Below are 25,164 nucleotides of genomic sequence, written 5' to 3'. Positions count from 1 at the left end.
CAAAGTAGGAATGACTTCTTCCGGCATGCCTTTTTCCTTTAGGATCCGGCGTTCAACCGCCATGCCGTCAAACGCAGCCGCGGTAAGTCTTGAAACAGACAGGGACCCTGCTGAAGCAAGTCCCTTCTCAGAGGTAGAGGCCACGGATCTTCCGTGATCATCTCTTGAAGTTCCGGGTACCAAGTCCTTCTTGGCCAATCCGGAACCACTAGTATCGTTCTTACGCCTCTTTGCCGTATAATTCTCAATACTTTTGGTATGAGAGGCAGAGGAGGAAACACATACACCGACTGGTACACCCAAGGCGTTACCAGCGCGTCCACAGCTATTGCCTGCGGATCTCTTGACCTGGCGCAATACCTGTCCAGTTTTTTGTTGAGGCGAGACGCCATCATGTCCACCATTGGTCTTTCCCAACGGGTTACCAGCATGTGGAAAACTTCTGGATGAAGTCCCCACTCTCCCGGGTGAAGGTCGTGTCTGCTGAGGAAGTCTGCTTCCCAGTTGTCCACTCCCGGGATGAACACTGCTGACAGTGCTATCACATGATTCTCTGCCCAGCGAAGAATCCTTGCAGCTTCTGCCATTGCACTCCTGCTTCTTGTGCCGCCCTGTCTGTTCACATGGGCGACTGCCGTGATGTTGTCCGACTGGATCAACACCGGTTTTCCTTGAAGCAGAGGTTCTGCCTGGCTTAGAGCATTGTAGATTGCTCTTAGTTCCAGAATGTTTATGTGAAGAGACGTTTCCAGGCTCGACCACACGCCCTGGAAGTTTCTTCCTTGTGTGACTGCTCCCCAGCCTCTCAGGCTGGCGTCCGTGGTCACCAGGATCCAATCCTGTATGCCGAATCTGCGGCCCTCCAATAGATGAGCACTCTGCAACCACCACAGAAGAGATACCCTTGTCCTTGGAGACAGGGTTATCCGCTGGTGCATCTGAAGATGCGACCCTGACCATTTGTCCAACAGATCCCTCTGGAAAATTCTTGCGTGGAATCTGCCGAATGGAATTGCTTCGTAAGAAGCCACCATTTTTCCCAGGACTCTTGTGCATTGATGTACAGACACCTTTCCTGGTTTTAGGAGGTTCCTGACAAGCTCGGATAACTCCTTAGCTTTTTCCTCCGGGAGAAAAACCTTTTTCTGAACCGTGTCCAGAATCATCCCTAGGAACAGCAGACGTGTTGTCGGAATTAACTGGGATTTTGGAATATTCAGAATCCACCCGTGCTGTTTTAGCACTTCTTGAGACAGTGCTAATCCCATCTCTAGCTGTTCTCTGGACCTTGCCCTTATTAGGAGATCGTCCAAGTATGGGATAATTAATACGCCTTTTCTTCGAAGAAGAATCATCATCTCGGCCATTACCTTGGTAAAGACCCGAGGTGCCGTGGACAATCCGAACGGCAGCGTCTGAAACTGATAGTGACAGTTCTGTACGACGAACCTGAGGTACCCCTGGTGTGAGGGGTAAATTGGAACGTGGAGATACGCATCCTTGATGTCCAAGGATACCATAAAGTCCCCTTCTTCCAGGTTCGCTATCACTGCTCTGAGTGACTCCATCTTAAACTTGAACTTCTTTATGTACAGGTTCAAGGATTTCAGATTTAGAATAGGTCTTACCGAGCCATCCGGCTTCGGTACCACAAATAGAGTGGAATAATACCCCTTTCCTTGTTGTAAAAGGGGTACCTTGACTATCACCTGCTGAGAGTACAGCTTGTGAATGGCTTCCAAGACCGTCACCCTGTCGGAGGGGGACGTTGGTAAAGCAGACTTCAGGAAACGGCGAGGTGGATCCGTCTCTAGTTCCAACCTGTACCCCTGAGATATTATCTGCAGGATCCAGGGATCTACCTGCGAGTGAGCCCACTGCGCGCTGAAATTCTTGAGACGACCCCCCACCGCCCCCGAGTCCGCTTGAGAAGCCCCAGCGTCATGCTGAGGCTTTTGTAGAAGCGGGGGAGGGCTTCTGTTCCTGGGAAGGAGCTGCCTGTTGCTGTCTCTTCCCCCTTCCTCTGCCTCGTGGCAGATATGAATATCCCTTTGCTCTCTTGTTTTTAAAGGAACGAAAGGGCTGCGGTTGAAAAGTCGATGTCTTTTTCTGTTGGGGAGTGACTTGAGGTAAAAAGGTGGATTTCCCGGCTGTAGCCGTGGCCACCAAATCCGATAGACCGACACCAAATAACTCCTCCCCTTTATACGGCAAAACTTCCATATGCCGTTTTGAGTCCGCATCGCCTGACCACTGTCGCGTCCATAAACTTCTTCTGGCCGAAATGGACATAGCACTTACCCGTGATGCCAGTGTGCAGATATCCCTCTGTGCATCACGCATATAAAGAAATGCATCCTTTATTTGCTCTAAAGACAGTAAAACATTGTCCCTATCCAGGGTATCAATATTTTCAATCAGGGACTCTGACCAAGCTACCCCAGCACTGCACATCCAGGCTGTCGCTATAGCTGGTCGTAGTATAACACCTGTATGTGTGTATATACTTTTTTGGATATTTTCCATCCTCCTATCTGCTGGATCTTTAAGTGCGGCCGTCTCAGGAGAGGGTAACGTCACTTGTTTTGATAAGCGTGTGAGCGCCTTGTCCACCCTAGGAGGTGTTTCCCAGCGCGCCCTAACCTCTGGCGGGAAAGCCAATAACTTCTTTGAAATTAGCATTTTTTTATCGGGGGCAACCCACGCTTCATCACACACCTCATTTAATTCATCTGATTCAGGAAAAACTATAGGTAGTTTTTTCACACCCCACATGATACCCTGTTTTGTGGTACCTGTAGTATCAGCAATATGTAACGCCTCCTTCATTGCCAAAATCATATAACGTGTGGCCCTACTGGAAAATACGGTTGATTCGTCACCGTCGCCACTGGAATCAGTGCCTGTGTCTGGGTCTGTGTCGACCGACTGAGGCAAAGGGCGTTTTACAGCCCCTGACGGTGTTTGAGGCGCCTGGACAGGCACTAATTGATTGTCCGGCCGTCTCATGTCGTCAAACGACTGCTTTAGCGTGTTGACACTATCCCGTAATTCCATAAATAAAGGCATCCATTCTGGTGTCGACCCCCTAGGAGGTGACATCCCCATATTTGGCAATTGCTCCGCCTCCACACCAATATCGTCCTCATACATGTCGACACACACGTACCGACACACAGCAGAAACACAGGGAATGCTCTTAACGAAGACAGGACCCCACTAGCCCTTTGGGGAGACAGAGGGAGAGTTTGCCAGCACACACCAAAAGCGCTATATATGACAGGGATAGCCTTATAATAAGTGCTCCCTGTATAGCTGCTTTAATAATATAGTTTTGCCACAATTTTGCCCCCCCTCTCTTGTTTTACCCTGTTTCTGTAGTGCAGTGCAGGGGAGAGCCTGGGAGCCTTCCTGACCAGCGGAGCTGTGTGAGGAAAATGGCGCTGTGTGCTGAGGAGATAGGCCCCGCCCCTTTTTCGGCGGGCTCGTCTCCCGCTCTTTAGTGGATTCTGGCAGGGGTTAAATATCTCCATATAGCCCCCGGAGGCTATATGTGAGGTATTTTTAGCCAAAAAAGGTTTTCATTTGCCTCCCAGGGCGCCCCCCTCCCAGCGCCCTGCACCCTCAGTGACTGCCGTGTGAACTGTGCTGAGAGGAAAATGGCGCACAGCTGCAGTGCTGTGCGCTACCTTAAGAAGACTGAGGAGTCTTCTGCCGCCGATTCTGGACCTCTTCTCGTTTCAGCATCTGCAAGGGGGCCGGCGGCGAGGCTCCGGTGACCATCCAGGCTGTACCTGTGATCGTCCCTCTGGAGCTAATGTCCAGTAGCCAAGAAGCCAATCCATCCTGCACGCAGGTGAGTTCACTTCTTCTCCACTAAGTCCCTCGTTGCAGTGATCCTGTTGCCAGCAGGACTCACTGTAAAATAAAAAACCTAAGCTAAACTTTTCTAAGCAGCTCTTTAGGAGAGCCACCTAGATTGCACCCTTCTCGGCCGGGCACAAAAATCTAACTGAGGCTTGGAGGAGGGTCATAGGGGGAGGAGCCAGTACACACCACCTGATCGTAAAGCTTTACTTTTTGTGCCCTGTCTCCTGCGGAGCCGCTATTCCCCATGGTCCTTTCAGGAACCCCAGCATCCACTAGGACGATAGAGAAAACATGTGCAGAGAGAGTTAGATTTGGGTGTGGTGTGTTCAATCTGCAATCTAAATTGCAGTGTAAAAATAAAGCAGCCAGTATTTACCCTGCACAGAAATAAAATAACCCACCTAAATCTAACTCTTTCTGCACATGTTATATCTGCCTCCCCTGCAGTGCACATGGTTTTGCCCAATTGCTATCAAAAATCTTGCTGCGATCAACTTGGAATTACCCCCACATCTGTTGTTACCACAACTCATTGAAACTTGCAGTATAACTGTAATCAACATTTTTTTCTTGCGTGTACTGTATGCTGTTTCTCTTATGTGATCCTTTCAATAAATTGTGTTTAATTAAAAAAAAAAGACAAAACACTAAATAATCAGTTAAACCCCTAAGAATACTTGGTGATCACAGTAAAGAAGCCGTAACAGGATACAGTATAACTGCGCAAAATAATTAAGTAATATAAAGGAGGCAGAAGGGAAGACAGTTCAAGAAGAGTAAATGAAATTCTGTAGCTAAGGGGCAAATGCAGACATAACGGGTATCTTTGCAATAAAAGGACACTTAATCAGACTAAAGCATGGCCCAAAGGTAAAGCAGTGGTTCAGAATCACCAATCAGGTATTAATACCGTAGTCAAACTGTTACCATAAAAAGAATATTGTAACACAAAATTATAATAATAGATATCAGTAAAACTTTCAGAGACAGAGAAAGTGTGTGATTAAGAGTTTCCATAAATTGGCTGCCAGTGCGAATAAGGCCTGCTACTAAACTGGCAGTAGGACTCACTATGATCAAGAAGATATGTGGAGCATGGAGTAAAAGGTCCCACAATGAGGACCAGGCCTGTGGGACTAACAAGAGAACATCTCTCTGACTGAGAGTGAGTCCTGGTAACCTATATTCAAGCAGAACCACAGCCTCATCAGCCGGAGGAGGAGCAAGAGGTAGCTATTATTTATATTGAGCAAAAGTGAAAATGTGTGAGGGGCTATGAAGCATCTATAGAGGAAGGGGTAGAAGGGTGAAGCTTCGCCTGATGCGCAGTGAGGCCTTGCACTGGTAATAGTTTTAATCTATTTCTTTATCATTTCTTTACCATTATTTCACATGATGGCTGGTTTTGCAGAGACACTGGCACCAATCTCTTAACCTACTGATCTCAGCGCTTGTCTTGGCTTCACAGAATTAGCACTAATAAATATATGGGGAAAAAAAACAGCAGAGTTTCTCTCACCCAAAATCTTTAACCAGCACCAGCACTGGACAGTCGTAAATGCTTTCCAATAAAACAGGAAGTCAACAAACATGGATTTTCCACACTTTAGAGTAATGCTAGTCATCATGGTGCTGATGTATACAGATGTGTCCACATACACCATTCCTCAAATAGTGCCAAATAACCCCATTTAGCATGGCCAAAATACTAATCCTAAGAACCTAGTACAATACAGCTTGACAAAGATCAATTGCAGATCGAAACGTGTAGGTGGGGGAGTCTACTGGATTTGTGGAGGAGACGCTACTTGAGGAGGAGGAAGCTTTGGAAAATGGGGCCATGTTGTGTTGAGAAAACAACTTTCACACCTGCTTACTCCAATTCGGGTATGCATCCCTCCTTTTCATTAACATTTATTGTATGCTGTTTTTTTATTATAAAAAACCTGCCCCCTCTCATACCTTCTCATCCTGGGCATATTCATAAAAAGAGGATGAAGCTAGATACCCTTGGATGAGTAAGAGAGAAAAAGAAGCCATATACCTTGATTACAAGTCATTGCATGTAAGTGGTTTACAGAGGGGGCATCCCTGAACCGGCGAAGGTTGTTTTATGACTTGGTATTTTTAAGAGACCTTTCTGTGAGTTTTTTGTATTGGGGGCATCCTCACACCATCACATAACACTTACAAAATAAATAAATGGATGTGGGTACCCCATATAGTGATTTGAATTCAGTGTGCATTACCCCAATCGTATTACACAAAGATTGTGTTTGTGTTTTATCTTTTCCATATGTTATTACCCATTGGGCACTGAAATGAAGAGGATGGATTTTCCTACTACAATGGAATAACCAGGGGAGTGTGATTTTGGTTTTCTTTTTCCTTAAGCGCCTATGTGTACTATAGATATTGATGTTTCTACATTTTTCTAAGGGTTTAAGGGTGTGACCCTTCACCTTGTGTATTACTAAGGCAGCTTAAGTGTGCGCACAGAGATCGTACCAATATTTATACAGCTAATATAAGCAAACTAAAGCACAAAACTGAGGAAAACGTATAGCACTTGATAAAAAAAGTAGTAAAAAAATTGAGGAAAAATGCAGTCTGTGTAAAAAGGCAAAAGACAGGTCTAATATGAGTGACCATACTATGCGTCATTATACTTTATTTGTGACTTTATACTAAATCCTTTGAATCCTAAATAGGTAGTGTACTATATGCCAACTAGGCACAAAATTGAGGGAAAAGTAGCAAAACTGAATAAAAAGTGCATAGCTTGTGAATCACGCGAGGCGTCTTGTGCCAAATGGCACAAAAAGGAAAGGTGTATGAGGACACGTCAGCATATAACTTAAGGGGATGCCACTGTTTGCCATTCACCAAAACGATCAAAGCCTGGACATTCCTGGACTGTTCTTCACTGGAAACAAGTAGTCAGCATGGAAACAGCCTCTGATTTACTGGCAGTAAATTGAAGTTCAGATAACGGACCTAATTCAGACCTGACTGCAAAATCTTTCTCTAATGGGCAAAACCATGTGCACTGCGGGGTGGGGGGGGGGGGGGGTGGGGGGCAGATATAACATGTGCAGAGAGAGTTAGATTTTGGTGGGTTACTTTGTTTCTGTGCAGAGTAAATACTGGCTGCTTTATTTTTACACTGCAATTTAGATTTTAGTTTAAACTCACCCCACCCAAATCTAACTCTCTCTGCACATGTTATATCTGCCTCATCTGCAGTGCACATGGTTTTGCCCATTACAGAAAAAATTAGCTGCAGCAATCAGGTCTGAATTAGGCCCAGCATCTGGCAGTAGTAATGTCCCACATTTCTAATGTTCCGGTGGATTAATTTAAAGAGTTTTGTTGATTTTGTATAAATTTAGACTAAGATGATCCAAGAAAGAAGAAAGGAATATTTTGGGGGGTTTATTTAAGTGGTAAATAAGAGTTTTATATAGCCTTTTATTCAATTAGTGTATTTGAAATGTGTGCTTTTACTCAGTTAGCTTGAAATGTGTGGTTTTATTCAATTAGTTTATGTGAAATGTGTGGTTTTCTTTACTCTTGGTATAATTGGAGTGTTCAGAGTTAAAGGGAACCAAGTCCATTTTTTTTGTACTAACCATGCCATGGTACTGAGCAAACATCAGATTCATAAAATATATAAATTAAACATGGTACTACATTATAGAGCAGTAAAAACATGTAAAAGTCATTAGTTAATTATAGTTCTTTAACTTTGAGATCCATTTTCTCAAAATTTACTCACTTGGACTTGTTTCACTTTAGCTCCTAACCCTCCAATTGGCAGAAGACTTAGGAGCCCTCTTCATTTTATTGACATATTTGGATAGCAAAGTTGCCTCTCTAGGCTTTTTTGATACTATTTACTCCATGTGTTTCTCCATTTTGTATATGTATGACCTCATTGCTTTATATATGTACTTTTTATTAGGATTAGTGCTTTGCAGACATATAGGCACCAGTTAGAAATATAGGGGTATATTCAATTGCAGTTGAATTCCGGCTTCAATTCAACCGTTTTTGGATTCAACACAATTCAACAGGCGAAACCCTCCACCCGGGACCCGAATTCAACATATTCAATAAATAACGGATTCGACATTACCCCTGTCGAAAAATGGACCAATTGATGAATAGTGGGTGGCCTGGATTCGACTTCATGGACATCACAAAAGTGTTCAATAAATCCTGAAAAAAATTGCGTGGGGTCACCCCTCCTAAGCGTAACCAGCCTCGGGCTCTTTGAGCCGGTCCTGGTTGTAAAAATACGGGGGGAAAATTGACTGTGCTTCCCCCATATTTAAACAACCAGCACCGGGCTTATCTACTTGGTTTGTCTATTTAGGAGCCACAAGTATTATTTAATCGATTTTTTAAAAGAATATATATATTTTTTTACTAACTTCAATAATATGGAGAGATCAGTGCATGTTTTTCAGTTGGAAGGGGTGTTGAAAGTGTTGAAAATCCTGAAAAAATGCGTGGGGTCCCCCCTCCTAAGCATAACCAGCCTCGGGCTCTTTGAGCCGGTCCTGGTTGTAAAAATACTGGGAAAAAATTATATTTTATAATTTTATTTACAGGTACCCCTGGATTCTACTGGAGAAGAGGACCGACTGCTTCGTGTCAACATAGGTAAGTATGTGTGTATGTAGGTGTGCATGTATGTAATAAAGTTGAACTGTCACGGTGTGTGCGTTGTGTTTTTTTTTGGTATTTTTTTTGTAGTAGAACTACAGGTACCAGCGGGCCCGTTTTCCACCTGCATGCTGGTACTTGTGGTTCTCCAAGTACAAGCTTGCGGGGGAGCCTTGCTGGGACTTGTGGTTCTGCTACAAAAAACAATATTTTTTGTCACAAAAGGCTATCAGCCCCCCATCCGCAGCCCTTGGATGTGGGGGACAGCCTCGGGCTTCACCCCTGGCCCTTGGGTGGCTGGAGGGGGGGACCCCTTGATTTAAGGGGTCACCACTCCTCCAGGGTACCCCGGCCAGGGGTGACTAGTTGGGGATTTTAATGCCACGGCCGCAGGGGCCTATATAAAAGTGTCCCCCAGCTGTTGCATTATCTCTCTGACTAGAGGAGCCAGGTGCTGGTTTCAAAAATACGGGGGACTAGAGGAGCCCGGTGCTGGTTGTTTAAATATGGGGGAACCACAGTCAATTTTAAGGTCCACTGTATGTATATGTGTTTTATTTTTACTAAAGTGTTTTTAATTATTACACTTTTTTGAATATCTTTGGAGCCATATATAATGAAACCGCTACGTGAGGATTCGCGGCTTGTTCTGAGTGAGTAATGGTACGCATTGTACTATATGCCTGACCTATAGTTTTTTGGTGGAATGAAAGATACCTTTATGTGTGAAGATCAGTCCTATTTATTGTGAGTGGGGTACGCCATCCATCTTCTTGAAAATTGATTCCATGCTGCATTGTGCATTTCCAGCATTTAAAGACGTATTACACCATGATGCATATTTTTGCTTTTGTTTTACATATCTTGTTGATACGTCGTATGCAGTTTGGGAACTGTTCGTGTGCTGCTGTGGTGAAGGTGTTTTGTGACTGGACAAATGGCACTATTGCGAATAACCAACATGGAAACTGCAGAGCACCACGTGCCACTGATGTGAGAGGTGAACGTCGGCTACGAAGGTGCGTGAAGGCCGACGACACGCTACAGTGGAGCATCTCACCATCAAAATGAACCTGGGGCTACCAGACATGTGTCTTAAATGACAGTTCAGCCCATCTAGCTGCTGTCCGTACTGCACACGGCGGTTACTCTGGTGGTCATAATAATGTGACTCGATCGTGCATGAGCCCAAGGGTTCATGTTGGCATTATACAAAGATGCAGCAATATATACAGCTGGAAATTTGGTGAGTTTTGATCAGATATGTGCAGAAAATGTAGGCAGGGGAGGCACTGTCTTATCTGCCATAGATTTTTTTTACTCCAGAGTTCTGACTATAAAAATGATTAGAATAATACAAAGAAGATTTTTCAAATATATTGTTTGTATTTTTCATATACTTTTATTTAGTCAAAACTCTGGCTTGTACATTAGTAAGACAGAAAAGGCTCTGCCTCACCTGCCTCACCTCACTGCACATCACTGGAAAGGGAGGGGGGGGGGGATGTTAGGGGTGAATTTCTTGCAGGCAGATACAAAATAACTGGGTATCAGCATATAAAAGTCTGTCTTTTAGCAGTTTCACTCACCCTGGTGTCATCGATGCTGCTCATTGCAAAATGGGGTGCCATACCACTTGCAAATACCATGAAAATCATGCTTAATAAGAACATGTATATATGGAACTCGTCTTCATATGACTAATAAAACAAAAGAAAATACAATTACTAAAAAATATTTCTGGTGATCATAAAGGGTCACAAATCTGTGAATTACATACCATTCAAACTGCAGATAAACACCTGTAATTAGTTTTTCTTTCCCTCTATTTGCATTAGTATACAATAGCAATATTTTATTACCTTCTGTGATTTATTATAGAGTTTAATACTTATTATATAATTCTTCATGAAGGAGAGATTTGTACATGTATTTTAATAAACATTTATTTAAATCACATGATTACACTAGGTGTACTTTTATGAATGGGTCCGGTATGATATACCGGCTGACGGCAAAATGCCAGCTGTCGGGATTGTAGTGTCGGTCTCCTGAATGTCGGGATCCCAACCGCCGGCATTTTCACTGCATCCCTTATTAATATGCACTAACACAACTTAAATCTATAATCAAAACTATACATTTTATAATTTGCTATTTATGATCTCCACAAGTTTCATTTTTTTTCATACATCTTTAAAAATGAAGCACAATTACCTGAAAGAATCATTTGCGCAGCTGACTCATACTCACAGGCAGCACAGGGTTGTTCCATATCTGGATATGTTCCTTGGAGTTAAAGGTCTTCAAGAAGGCATTGCTAATGATGTTTACAAGCACTGGTAGTGCATTCTGTGCTCGGGGGTTTCCTACTATGGTGTAAGTGTAACTCTATGGTGTAAAACATAATTATATATGAATATAAATAACTGATGTATCACAAGAACATTTGGAGTTGATGGATAGGCTGGAGGTAGCTAAGAGGTAGCATTGGAAAGTCTAGAGGGGTGCAGTGGAAGTGGTAAAGTGGTGTTGGAAATGTTGGAGATGGTGTTGGACAGCTTAGAGGAGGGCATTATAAAGAGTGGCGTTGGCAATGGAAAGCTTGCAGGGCACTGGAAATGGTGAAGATACACTGGAAGGTTTAGAGAGGTCATTGGAAATGGTGATGTCTTAGGAAGGCATAGGAGGAGTGATGGAAAGAGTGAAGATGGACTTGGAAGTTTTGTATAATATAATTGTATATTTGCACCTGCAAGACTGAATTAACTTCTTTCCTATAAGAAAGTACTGTAATTCCTTAACCACAATATATATAGATTATTTAATCACCATTTAACAGGATCAGATGGTCCCAATTTTCAGTTTCACTATCATTAACTTTATAACAGAATTTTATATTTGTATTAAATCATTTTCTTGAGTTCATTGGGATACGGAACTCAGAAATTAAATTTGGGAAACCTAAATTCTGCTGCGATCATCAGTAATTACAAATCTCTAGTGAACAGAATACAGAAGAGCAGAGGAATCAAATAAGAGAGAGAGAGAGAGAGAGAGAGAGTGTGTAAAATACAGTGTTTTCCAATATGACTTTAAAACAACTTTACACAAGGAGAATAGGAAATGGAATAAAAACATAAAGGTTGGGCATCCAGTGTCCCATAGACTAAAAAAAGACAGTATAATTTCACTAGTCCTACAAACATAGATCCTCAAGGCCTATCATGAAGGGAGATCTCTTTTTCTGCTACCTACCAGAGTCCAAGGTCAAAATAACAATTTACTGATATAAATGGAAGTTGGAGAATACTATTGGATGAAAAGTGTTAGCCTGAAGAAATGGACAACGCTTTAATGCTGTCAAATCAAGGTTGACATCTGAAGAAGTTTTGGGTGATATATGTAGGTTGCATCACAAGTAAGAAAGTCAGCATAATTAATTTTCTTTGAATGAGGACTCAAACCCTAGAGAGGTAAGTTTCAGGTCCCCATCAAGAACTTTTTGTAACAGCTGTAAACAGGTCAGCTAAAAAGAAAACACAAAGAAAACACACAGAAAAATATAATTAACTAAAAGTGGATACAAGTCTTTCACACCCTGTAATAATTCTTGTCCAAAACTTCCTTTCTAGCCTTTAGAAAGCCATTTTCAGAGAAAAACCTTTGCTTTAAGGGTCATGGCTTTAACAGCCATGCCATTAAAGCCATCCAAGCTAATCCTTGGTGATATAAGGGCCCCTAATTTAACATGCCTTATCCATGACTGTTCCCATGCCATGATGAGCATGTTCGTGTACCACACCTTCTTTGCCAGTCCATTGGTTCCAGAATCACCGGAAACACCCTAGTTTTTTACTTTCACATGGAGGCATTATCAGATGGAAGTTCCAAGAGACTTAATGTCTGTCAACAATGCCATCAACCATTGTCAGAAGTACTGAATGTTTTGGTTGCACCATGTTCACATCTTGTTGACTCCACCTTCCATAATCTGTAGAAAAACATCCTGTATGCATGGCATGTCTGTACATAAAAATCTACTTCCAAGTTTTCAATGCCTAGAGCCTAAACCTAAAAGAGATTTTGGTAAAACCTACCCCTTTCTTCATTTGAAGAATTGAATAAATAACCAAGAGGAAACCAAAAATTGAATGTCTTCCTATAGAGAAAAACATTTTGTTTCATCTCCAGAAAGGCTGTTAGATAAGAACTGTTCAATGGGAACTTCTTGAGATATAAGATGTTTTCTACATACGTTCCTCTCACAAAGGCAAAAGAGGATATTGGCTGACATCAAAGGAGTTCCTGGGTGTGCAGCCATGCCAACTATCTGTCAGATGACTTTGGAGCTCAACACTTAGTCACCCAACCCTGCTTTCCTCTCTTAGCCCTCATAGGATTGAAGACTCACAGCAATCTGTCTTACAGCCCTGATAGTTTTCAAGATCCGTTCCAGGAAAGATAAAACCTTGATGAGATTCTCTACCAACTTCAATAAGCAATGTCAGCTCATCTGGTGCTATGAAAAAAGATCCCAGGGAACAATAGGAATATAGATCTGGAAGAGTTTAGATTTTTCAAGTCAAATATTGTCTCCAAACCCCACCACTAAGCTTATGTACCCATTTTCTATTGCCCGGCATATGATGAAAGAGACATTTTACTATAATATCATATACTGGATTGACTGTCAGGCCCATAAAGTCACAATGATCTACTAAATATTACCCTGATTTACCCATAGATGATCACTCACCTGATTGTCTCGAGTGACTTCTATTGCTCCTTTGTATGTTGTAGTGTTTATGTTGTATGGACCATTAATGACATCAATCACAATGTCCTGAGATTTCACCCCATCAATGAAATCCTCTATAGGTGCACCTGTCTCAGAAATAACAGGGAATATTTGTCCAAGGATATATAGAAGTGAAATAATAAATGCTGCAAAATGTTTTTGACACAATATTATTTTTAACGTTTTTGGGAGAAACATTATGCCGATTGTTTCAAAGTAACAATAATTTATAAGGCAAAACCAGGTCTGTTTTGCCTTTTAAATGATTACCACAGTGAGGATAAATCTGAGAGACATAGAGCGAGGTGAGCATATGACCGACCGCCCTATACCTACCAGTGAGGAACGGGGCGTCACAAGACTTCTCTTGCCAGCCATGAATAGGCAACTACATGTGCCTCTTACCGATAACCCCAAAACCCACAACTATTCAGGCTTTGGCCTGGAATTTTTAAGCCTGCTTTTAAAGCATATAATTCAAATTAAGAAAAGTTGTAACTGGAGTTTGAGAACCCCATCTCTCCTTTCTCCACAGGTAAATCCATCTTCATTATGATTTCAGTTCATTGAGAATGTCATTAAGTTAATCAGTGGCGGATTTTATCTAGGGGCGGCGGGACTGCACCTTTCCTGAACCCTGCACAGCGTTTACCGCCTCCCCTTGTAGGTGGCATCTACCTGATTACAGCACTGCAAAAAAACGCCTGCGTACGTTCAGGTCTGAATCACCCCCGTAGTCGGTAATTTATTGATTACAACCACCTGTACCGCCTGGCGGTTGTTTCGCTCCAGCCAGGACTCTCCTCACACAACACTATGGGGGTAATTCCAAGTTGATCGCAGCAGGAATTTTTTTAGCAGTTGGGCAAAACTGCACTGCAGGGGAGGCAGATATAACATGTGCAGAGAGAGTTAGATTTGGGTGTGGTGAGTTCAATCTGCAATCTAAATTGCAGTGTAAAAATAAAGCAGCCAGTATTTACCCTGCACAGAAACAAAATAACCCACCCAAATCTAACTCTCTCTGCAAATGTTATATCTGGCCCCCGTGCAGTGCACATGGTTTGCCCAACTGCTAAAAAATTTCCTGCTGCGATCAACTTGGAATTACCCCCTATATTCTTACCACTTTATTGTACTATTAATACACATATCCCATTAACGCAAAACTCCCCACTGTGTATAGCCTGGAATAGGGAAGGGCTTCGCTTACTTCTACATGTTTTAGATAAAGAGGGTCAAACAATGCTTTCTTTTCAACAATGTAAAGAAAAATATCAAACTTTACCCATACCCTTATTCGTATATTATCAAATACGAAGTTATACTTCCAGCGTCATCTCCAAATTTACTGACAAAGACTCCTCGAATAAACTGGATGTATTGATGAGTCTTGCTAAAGGTAGAACGTGCAACACCTCTTTATTATACACACATACCAAAAGATAAATTGTTCTAGAGGTTTTACAGGGTGGAATGGCGAAATGGACCATGGATTTACCCAGTGTTACTCTTGAGTTCATCCTTTCTGCATTTACACGATTAAATAAAACTTTAATTTCAGCCTCTTATGTAGAGATGCAGTATAAGTTATTACGTTAAGCATATTACACCCCGAAATGACGTCTGCTAATAGGTACCTCCACAGACTCGAAGTGTTTTAAATGAGCAGCTCCAGAAGCAAATTTGTATCACTGCATGTGGAGCTGTCCTGAGGTTCAGAAATGCTGGCTGATAATAGATCAATACATAAAATATACTTATGATTTCTCTGACGTCCTAGTGGATGCTGGGAACTCCGAAAGGACCATGGGGATAGCGGGCTCCGAAGGAGGCTGGGCACTCTAGAAAGATCTTAGACTACCTGGTGTGCACTGGCTCCTCCCACTATGACCCTCCTCCAAGCCTCAGTTAGATTTTGTGCCCGGCCGAGGTTGGATGCACACTAGGGGCTCTCCTGAGCTCTTAGAAAAGAAAGATAGTCTTAGGTTTTTTATTTTCAGTGAGACCTGCTGGCAACAGGCTCACTGCAGCGAGGGACTAAGGGGAGAAGAAGCGAACTCGCCTGCTTGCAGCCGGATTGGGCTTCTTAGGCTACTGGACACCATTAGCTCCAGAGGGATCGACCGCAGGCCCAGCCTTGATGTTCGGTCCCGGAGCCGCGCCGCCGTCCCCCTTACAGAGCCAGAAGCAAGAAGATGGTCCGGAAAATCGACGGCATGAAGACATCAGTCTTCACCAAGGTAGCGCACAGCACTGCAGCTGTGCACCATTGCTCCTCTCACACTTCACACTCCGGTCACTGAGGGTGCAGGGCGCTGGGGGGGGCGCCCTGAGGCAGCAATAAAAACACCTTGGCTGGCAAAAATACCTCAATATATAGCCCCCGGTTGCTATATATGAGGTAAATACCCCTGCCAGAATCCTATAAAAAGCGGGAGAATAGGCCGCGGAAAAGGGGCGGAGCTATCTCCCTCAGCACACTGGCACCATTTTTCCCTCACAGCTCCGCTGGAAGGAAGCTCCCTGGCTCTCCCCTGCAGACTACACTACAGAAAAGGGTAAAAAAGAGAGAGGGGGGGGCATTTAATTGGGCGCAGTATATAATATATATTAAAAAGCAGCTATAAGGGACATAACTCAGTTAGTCCCTGCATTATATAGCGCGCTGGTGTGTGCTGGCATACTCTCACTCTGTCCCCCCAAAGGGCTTTTGTGGGTCCTGTCCTCTAATAGAGCATTCCCTGTGTGTGTGGAGTGTGTCGGTACGGCTGTGTCGACATGTTTGATGAGGATAATGATGTGGAGGCGGAGCACATGCCTTTAGAAGGGATGTCACCCCCTGGGGGGCAGACACCTGAGTGGATGAGCTTATGGAAAGAAATGAGTGCACGTATAGACTCGTTACATAAGGAATTTGACGAGAAGCCGACTGTGGGACAGCCGAGTTCTCAGCTCGTGCCTGTCCAGGTGTCTCAAAAGTCATCAGGGGCTCTAAAACGCCCGCTATCTCAGATGGCACAAGTAGATGTCGACACCGATACTGACACCAGTGTCGACGACGATGAGTCAAATTTAATGCCCATTGACAAAGCCTGCTGGATTGCTTTATCGTATAAACAACCCTTTATGAGGTCTAAGAACACTGTACGCTGAATGCGTGAGAAGTACCGTAAAGGTACGCTATTTGCGTATCGATCGCTTAGCCGTGATCGAGACGCTCAGGCGTCACGTTTACTCACGAGTAAATGATCACAGGCAGGCACGCTCAAGACCACGAGGAGATCACCAGCGGCGCAGACGCTCACAACGCTAAACCTTGATATCTATACCTTTTATCAAAGTAATACACAGAATACCTTAATGTGAATACAGGGTGTAAGTGCAACCTTGTGTAACCTGACTAACTACAAAGCTGCTTGAGCGTCACCGACGCTCAAGTGAACACTTAACACTATGAGAAAAATACACAGATACTTGATTAGGGTCCAAAGCCTATCAACTGTATTATAACTATTATACTTGCAAAAAGGAATCACAGTACAAAAGATACACTACAATATAACAGAGACTTCCTAACCAAAATAGCTACACTAGAAATACAATACAATACCAATCTAATACAATACAATACAATACTAGTCAAGGGGAGATATGGGAGAAAAGAGAAGGGAGAGAGAGAGAGAGACGGAGAGAGAGAGAGAGAGATGGAGAGAGACGGAGAGAGAGAGAGAGAGAGAGAGATAGGGAGAGAGATGAGAGAAATGGCTCACAGAAAGACAATGATTACGGAGAGAAACTTACGCACAAGGGTAAACGATCGCATGCGCCTGGACATCCAGCACCCGATTTTCAGCAATGAGAACCGTTGAAGAGTGAGAGCTGGATGTGGTCGGCCTGCCTATTTATGCCCCACACACAATGCAATCCTACAGTCCCTACAATCCCATTGTCCATTGGACGTCGGAATTCGGCCCTGCATCATAACAAAAGGTCATAGGTTGATTCATACAGGTGGGCTGTGACGATTTCAAACAGCTCAGGTGGGTGGGGAACTAGGTTTCCCGCCGCATACCTGAGTATGAGTAAATAGTAGAAATGGACATAAACTTCTTATGTCCATAACTATTCGCACGAGCGATTAATACGCTCCAAACCAACACCGGAATATTGCTATTTAAATACTCTTCCGATGGGTACCAAACACTACTGCATGACTCCTGTTAGACCCTTCCTACGATACAAAGAGGGATTCCTCAGCTCAGGGACATTCTATATTAACCAAACTTTCAGAATCTATCAAAGGGACCATGGTCTACAAACTACATTAATTGTGAAAATATGTAACGATTGGGTCGCACACTACGACTACATACTCCTTACCGTAAATACGCATACCGATGCGAGCGGGTGCACGCATCAGCGGGTATGCGCTATCACGGGAAAGCGCACGCATGCGCAGCGCGGACCAGCGTGAGGTGCAAATATGGCAGCGTGTATAGGGATATTTTTCTGACTTTGACAGTCCACCCTTTGGCAGTCAATAATAACTGCCACCTTCAAAACATTTCAAAAAGGAGAAAAATATAAGTCAGGGGTTAATTCATTTCCATGGTTGGGTAAGGAAGAAGAGAGGAGTAGGTGTGAAGAGGGTATGACCTAGTGAGATAGCAGAAGTATGTGTGTATGAGTCCATGTTTGGAGGGTCATGTATCATCGTGCCGTACGTGTGGTAAATCAAGCTTCGAGGTATTGCGAAGTATACATTTGAATTCCTTCTTATCCCGTGGTACAGGTCTGTGGATGGGCTGTCAAACTTTACCGAGCTCTTTTCGGCTTTTGAACAGAATGGGGAGCACATTTTAGTTGATGATACATGAATGGGGGAATATGTGATTGCTGATATCTGTGCCTGTATTCCCTATACTATGTGTGTTATTACCTGAGGGTTGTAGAGATGAGGATGAAGAACACTTATGGAAAATGCAATGATATTCTATGTCAGGTAAATGTACATCTGTCGTTGAAGTTTTGTTCGGTATCTGTTGAGAGTCGTCTTCTTTGCGCTGTATTGCTCCTTGGGCATGAGCAAATAGCTTTGTCAGTGCCATCAGATTTACAAAAATGTTGGGCTAGCGTGAGTTTAAAAATACTAGGGAAACTGGGGATCCATGGCAAAGTTCATCAAATGTCCATTTCTCAAGTGGTCAAAACTTCATCTTTGGTGCTTGTCTGTGATCTGTATAGCGTCTCGTCAACTTCCTCGTCCAAGGGGGTCTTTGTATCTTGGGGAAAAGCAGAAAAACAGGTGAAAGAAACGGACCTTATAATCGCATTTTCATCACATCATGGTTTCTATCATTGGGTCATAAATCAAATCCAGGTTAATTACAGTTTCCTCACTCCTCAAGCTCATCACTCTTGTACTTTGTTTGCACCTCATTAAAGCCTGCCCGCATCTAAATATCAATCCAATAGATATAACAACACCTAAGATACATAGGAGAAACTTTCCAACATCCATTATGACTCCTTGAGCCCAGTCTCCTAAACCGGAGAACCAATTTCGCTGGTTCAACCATGACACCCAACTAGTCAGCTCATTTCCTACAGCGGCAAGGGTGAGATTGTGTTTTCGGCGAAATTCCCATTTTAATTGGAGAATATCGTCCATCTTTTGGTCTATGACCTCTACCGGATCCTCGGTGCTATTTGTGATATACGTGCAACACTTTATGCCGTACTGTGTTGCCAATGTAACACAATATCCGCCTGTTACTGCTGTAAGATAATTAAGAACCATCCTATGCTGAACTAGTTCTGTTTTATAAGCTTGAAGTTCTCTTCCAGTGTATCTGAACGTGTCATCATACATTTCAGTGATATTATCTAACAAATTGGCGAGTGCGGAAATGTATCTATAATTCATCACTCCCCGAGCGGTGCGAGTGAAATCTAACGCTACCAGAACCTGAATCCCGGTGGATTCATGGATAAGATCAGAGGCCGGATGCTCTAACCTTTCTGACAGTTGTCTTTTAACTCGGTGCTCGTAATGAGTGTGAGTATAAGGAGCTTGGGCACCACGGTGTATGTCCTTCATTTTGTCATGTGTAACAGTCATCACTTCAGGCAATACTTTTCCAATATAACACAATCCTTCAGAGTTTGGGGCAAGCCACTTGTACGCCTTTCTCCCGCATATGAAATATGCATCATCGGGGAGAACATAAGGGACGGAGAAGGACATTACCATATTACACACCTTCCAGGTGAAATCTCCTGATCCTAATTCTTCCATCTGCTTAATGCACGTATCAGACTGTACGATATGTGCACAGTATCCTGGTGATACTTCTCCAACTCTAGTAATTCTATTTCCTAGGGTGTATCTATACCGGAAAGATTTTCCTCTACTGGCTATGTGGCGTACAAGCTCTGTATCTGTAGGCATTCTATCTGCTCTGTGTGAAAAGGTCATGGTGTGGTTACTCCATGACACTTCCCAATTTCCCGGCTTTCGGGGATTGGAGATGTTGAAACATAAGAGGGACCTATCCACATGGTATTGGTGGAGCTTCAAGCTAGGAGGGCTGGAGATATTAAACCTCCTGTCCACCGGTCTCCCACCATTTAACTCAAGTACCTCCCCTAACGTTAAAGGAAATGGTACTAGCCCTGATTTGCTATGCCCTTGAGGTACTTGAGAACATACCCAACAATCTGTCTCATTTAACACGCTACCCACTAAGGAGTGATAGTCACTCAATGGATGCCGGTCCATATGGTTATTAAAACTGGATTGGCATTATTGCTACCGAGCCTACAGATACAGTTTTCTTTTTGAACTAACAATCCTTCAAAGAAAATGTTTACAGATAACATGGTTGTTAGATCGTGCCCGGTACTCGCCTTTGCTTGGTGATTGAGTTGCTATTGGAAATTTACACCTCCGTCTCAGTCATCAGGACCTTTCTGGATCCTTTCTCGACCTCACTGGTACTCTCACCGAAACAGACTGCTCTGGTCAACATCATGGTTAACGGGAAAATCCATATCACAGTCTCTTGGGGCAAGTCCATCTTACAGGAGGAGAAAAGAAGAAATTTGTAATGGGGGCATAAGAAAATCAGTTTGAGGGGGAGAGAACTCGTTACGATAATAAGTTCTCTCGTCTTGTTGTTCTTCTTGTTCTGCTGTCCTCTCAAAGGTGCTGTCTCTCAGTCTTCCAAACGAACATTCTGGTGATGCAATATTCCTTCCCAACCGACGATCTTTCTGTAAGGAGCAAAAATCTGGCATTACCATTGGTCCAACTGAGGGGTGACATAGCATCTTTAAACCATGGAAACATGAGTGGGAAGAGAGAGACAACAAAAAAAACAAAAGAGATAGAGAACAATTCATGTGCATATATACATTACATAACTCGACAATAACCATCAATAAGAAAAGAGAAACAAAGCATTTTTAAACATTGTCAACATTAAGAAAACATTGTTAGCATTAGAAAAACATTGTCAGACTTATTAGGCTGTCATATCTATGTGTCTAATGGTCTCCTTGAGCAGTCCCTCCCCACCAGCACCTGCATTACTCCACTGTCTGTATCTGGCCAGAAATACATTGTGGCGGAGGTCATGCTGGGGTTTGGTAGACTTCTGCAAGGACCAAGTGGATATGCAATGTGTGAATTCTTACCGATAATCGTCAAAGATGGGGATAGAGAGAGAGAGAGAGAAAAACATTTTTCTTCACAAATACATTTACAACGTTTCACCTGGTCATTCCTGTGTCTTCAGTGAATGACCTCCCACTTTATTAACCGTTACCTCAGGCTTACCATCCGTCGTATGATCACCTTTCTTGACTACCTATCATGGGTGTGGCTCAAAATTCCTCCTATCTGATCTCTGATTATAATGGTGTGTGTTGTAATTTTGCTAATTTCTTGGTCTAGGGGGTCTAACTTTATGTGGGTTATTACAGTTGTTGGCATAATGCCCTTCTCTTCTACAATGGTAACAAATCCTTGGCTTTCTCCATGTGCTAGGGGCCTGGGGTTCCGGTCGACTTGATGCATCCTCTAGTGCTTGGATGTTCAGTGTCATCAACCGCTCTCCCTGCGCTTCCCTGGTTCTTTGGATATTTCGGTCATGCTCGATAGCGGACTCTCTTAATGCCGCCACCGAGATACCTCTCCAATGAGGTATTGAAGTTTGTACCCTAATTTTTAGTGTGTCTTTTAAGTTGTTCGCTAATACGGACACAGCTACCTCTCTGTGGTGTACATTAGTTTCAATGTCATCTATACCTGTGTACCTAGCCATATCCTGCAGAGCCCGGTGAAAATACTCTTCTGCGGATTCACCTTCTTTTTGTCTTATTGTATAGATTTTATTCCACTTTACTACTGTAGGAAAATATTCTTTCAACTGTAGATTGATTCTTTTTACATTATCTTGGTTATACTTGTTTGTTAGTGGCACTTCCTCATCTAGCTTACAATCAGTGATAAATTTCAATGAATCAACATCGGGGGGTAAACATGCCCTCAAAACTGTCCTCCAATCTTTGTTACTTGGCTCTGCAGTATGTCCTAGCACTCTAATGTATCTTTGACAAGCAACTAAGTCTTTCCTGGGATCAGGAAATTCAGACAGAATTGCTCTTAATTCTGTTCGGGAAAAAGGGCAGTACATGGCGATGTTCCTGACAGGAGTGATTCCTGAAGAGTCAGTTTCCCCATTTGGTACTGCAATTACCCTAACAGGATTAAGTCCAGTAATGTCATTCTGAATTGATTCTAAGATATAAGGTACATTTGTTTGTGCGTGATGTATAATACCATACATACCTGTGGACACGACCTCACCTGACCCTCCATTAGGGGGTTTGATTACAGTTTTTACCGACTGGGTCGCGTCCACCTGGACGTCTTGTGTGATGGCTTCTGGAAGAGGTGCCGACATCGTTCTGGGTTCACTTTCTGGTTGGTGTTCCTGAGGAAAGTTTAACATGGGGTGCGACTTGCATGGGTTAATAGTTGTACATTCAACAGTATTACAATTATCTTTGTTACATTTATTACACTTATTCTTATCATCTATACTACAGTTGCTAAGAGCGTTTTTATTGTTCACCCTTGTGCTTTTCTCCGCAACCACAATCCCCTCCATTGCCATCTCTCTCCTCTCAAGATGAAAGTTAGGTAAGTAAGTTACATTTCTTTGCATTTCACCCTCCTGTTGCCATATCTGTAAACAATCATAATGCTTGATTCGTCTCTTTGCTGATTTAATGAGACATATCCTTCTCCTTAAATTATGCAACACCTCTGAGTCAAAACTACCTATCCCGGGAAATGGTACCTTATCCCCCGCAGTCATTCGTGTCCATTCATCACAAAAGGTCTCAGAGTGGGGACCATATTTCCCCCACATTACTAACCGAGCAGACCCTCGGGGTCTGCAAGCCTCTGGAGTCTGAATCCTGACCTCCGACCGTCTCTGTATTGTGCACTTGGCTGCCATTGTGGACCTTTTTAACACAGAAAAACTTCCTAAAATGCACCAAACACAGAACTTCGTTGGAAATCCTTAAAGCTCTTCCACTGAACTTCTTCTGCTCCGGGTATCTCCGGTCCGCCTTCTAGCAGACACGTGTAGCCGTTGCAGGCCCTATTTTTAGAGATTTTCCTGGGAAAATTCCCTTTTCCATTTTTCTTTACACAAATCACGCTTGCATGTGCTCCCTACAACACGTATGAGGGCAATATACGACCTCATATCACGTTGCGTTATTGGTCACACATACAACCGTGCGGTCCAATCGTACCACTTATAGACACTTGTTGCCCATAAATGGTAGGATCATTGGAGTCTCCCTACTGTGCTCCAAAACAGCCAGAGCGTAATACAACGAAAACTTTATCACACTCTGTTGCACGTTTTCACTCAGATCGTGCTCATCACGTTCCACATAGATCACAAAGTTCACAAAGCGGGCACAAAGTCCACAAAGCGGGATTCAATACACTCATACCGTTTTCAAACCAATATCATTCTTATAGTTTTCTGATCAGAAAAATCATTTCCCGTAGTCTGATAGCTCTCCCCAGAGGTATTACAGTAAAGTAAGGTATTTAAACTAAGTTTTTGGAAAGCTGAAATCAATTTGTGCTATTTATCGCCTTGCGCTATTTACCGCGTTGCGCTATTTACCGCGTTGCGCTATTTATCGCCTGTTAAAGTCAACTTGTGGTTTGAGTTACGTGGGCGTACACAGACGCTCCGTTGCGTAATGTACACTGCGTGCGTCGGCCTTTGGATTGCGTACGCAAGTCTCAGTTAGGGACACGTGTACGCAAAGCAAAGATCCACCGTAACACAATTTATACTTTTATCAATGTAGATGATCCCTGATCATCTACCACACACCACACTGACTTCGCCTTATCTCCCAGGCAAACCGTGTGTTGGTCTATACTTTAACTATTACCTCTATTCTTAAACTATGAAATAACAGCAAATCTCTTTTGGCACTTTTCTATCAACTATAAAACTGGCAAACAGGATAGTGATATACGAAAAATGAAATACACAGATGGAAAAGAAATGCAGATATGTATATGTATGCGTGCGTATATACGCAAGACAGAAGAAAAATAAACAGTTTTAAAAAACACTAGCGTTTTGTTCTTACCTCCGGTTCCCGGATTCCTTCAGCACCCTTTACCTAAGCGAAGCAGACGCTTATCCCATCAGCACTGCGAGACAACCTCCCGCCCTTTGCTGAGGGATAATGTCTGCTGATCTACCTAGTGCAGATATGTGAAGGACTGGACGGCCCCCAATTGACAAAGCCTGCTGGATTGCTTTATCGTATAAACAACCCTTTATGAGGTCTAAGAACACTGTACGCTGAATGCGTGAGAAGTACCGTAAAGGTACGCTATTTGCGTATCGATCGCTTAGCCGTGATCGAGACGCTCAGGCGTCACGTTTACTCACGAGTAAATGATCACAGGCAGGCACGCTATTGGCTATTGACTAACGTAATGATTCGCTATGGCGTAGCAGACGCTCGAGACCACGAGGAGATCACCAGCGGCGCAGACGCTCACAACGCTAAACCTTGATATCTATACCTTTTATCAAAGTAATACACAGAATACCTTAATGTGAATACAGGGTGTAAGTGCAACCTTGTGTAACCTGACTAACTACAAAGCTGCTTGAGCGTCACCGACGCTCAAGTGAACACTTAACACTATGAGAAAAATACACAGATACTTGATTAGGGTCCAAAGCCTATCAACTGTATTATAACTATTATACTTGCAAAAAGGAATCACAGTACAAAAGATACACTACAATATAACAGAGACTTCCTAACCAAAATAGCTACACTAGAAATACAATACAATACCAATCTAATACAATACAATACAATACTAGTCAAGGGGAGATATGGGAGAAAAGAGAAGGGAGAGAGAGAGAGAGAGACGGAGAGAGAGAGAGAGAGATGGAGAGAGACGGAGAGAGAGAGAGAGAGAGAGAGAGCTAGGGAGAGAGATGAGAGAAATGGCTCACAGAAAGACAATGATTACGGAGAGAAACTTACGCACAAGGGTAAACGATCGCATGCGCCTGGACATCCAGCACCCGATTTTCAGCAATGAGAACCGTTGAAGAGTGAGAGCTGGATGTGGTCGGCCTGCCTATTTATGCCCCACACACAATGCAATCCTACAGTCCCTACAATCCCATTGTCCATTGGACGTCGGAATTCGGCCCTGCATCATAACAAAAGGTCATAGG

General features: G+C 43.1%; 1 protein-coding gene across 2 annotated transcripts in view; it reads right to left on the bottom strand.

The window, feature by feature from the left end:
• The window catches only part of LOC135056124 (ABC-type organic anion transporter ABCA8-like), a 380,977-nt gene that overhangs the window by 78,607 nt on the left and 277,206 nt on the right, over positions 1-25,164 (bottom strand). For both annotated transcript variants that reach the window (XM_063960911.1, XM_063960912.1), the window contains exons 21-23: positions 13,301-13,428; positions 10,795-10,932; positions 10,131-10,241 (exon numbers count right to left, since the gene is read on the bottom strand). In XM_063960911.1, coding sequence (XP_063816981.1) covers positions 10,131-10,241; positions 10,795-10,932; positions 13,301-13,428 — 377 coding nt within the window. The remainder of the gene's footprint in view (positions 1-10,130; positions 10,242-10,794; positions 10,933-13,300; positions 13,429-25,164) is intronic.

The sequence above is a fragment of the Pseudophryne corroboree genome, chromosome 3, assembly GCF_028390025.1.
Source record: "Pseudophryne corroboree isolate aPseCor3 chromosome 3, aPseCor3.hap2, whole genome shotgun sequence".
NCBI lineage: Eukaryota > Metazoa > Chordata > Amphibia > Anura > Myobatrachidae > Pseudophryne > Pseudophryne corroboree.
This window is presented reverse-complemented; position numbering and strand designations above follow the sequence as displayed.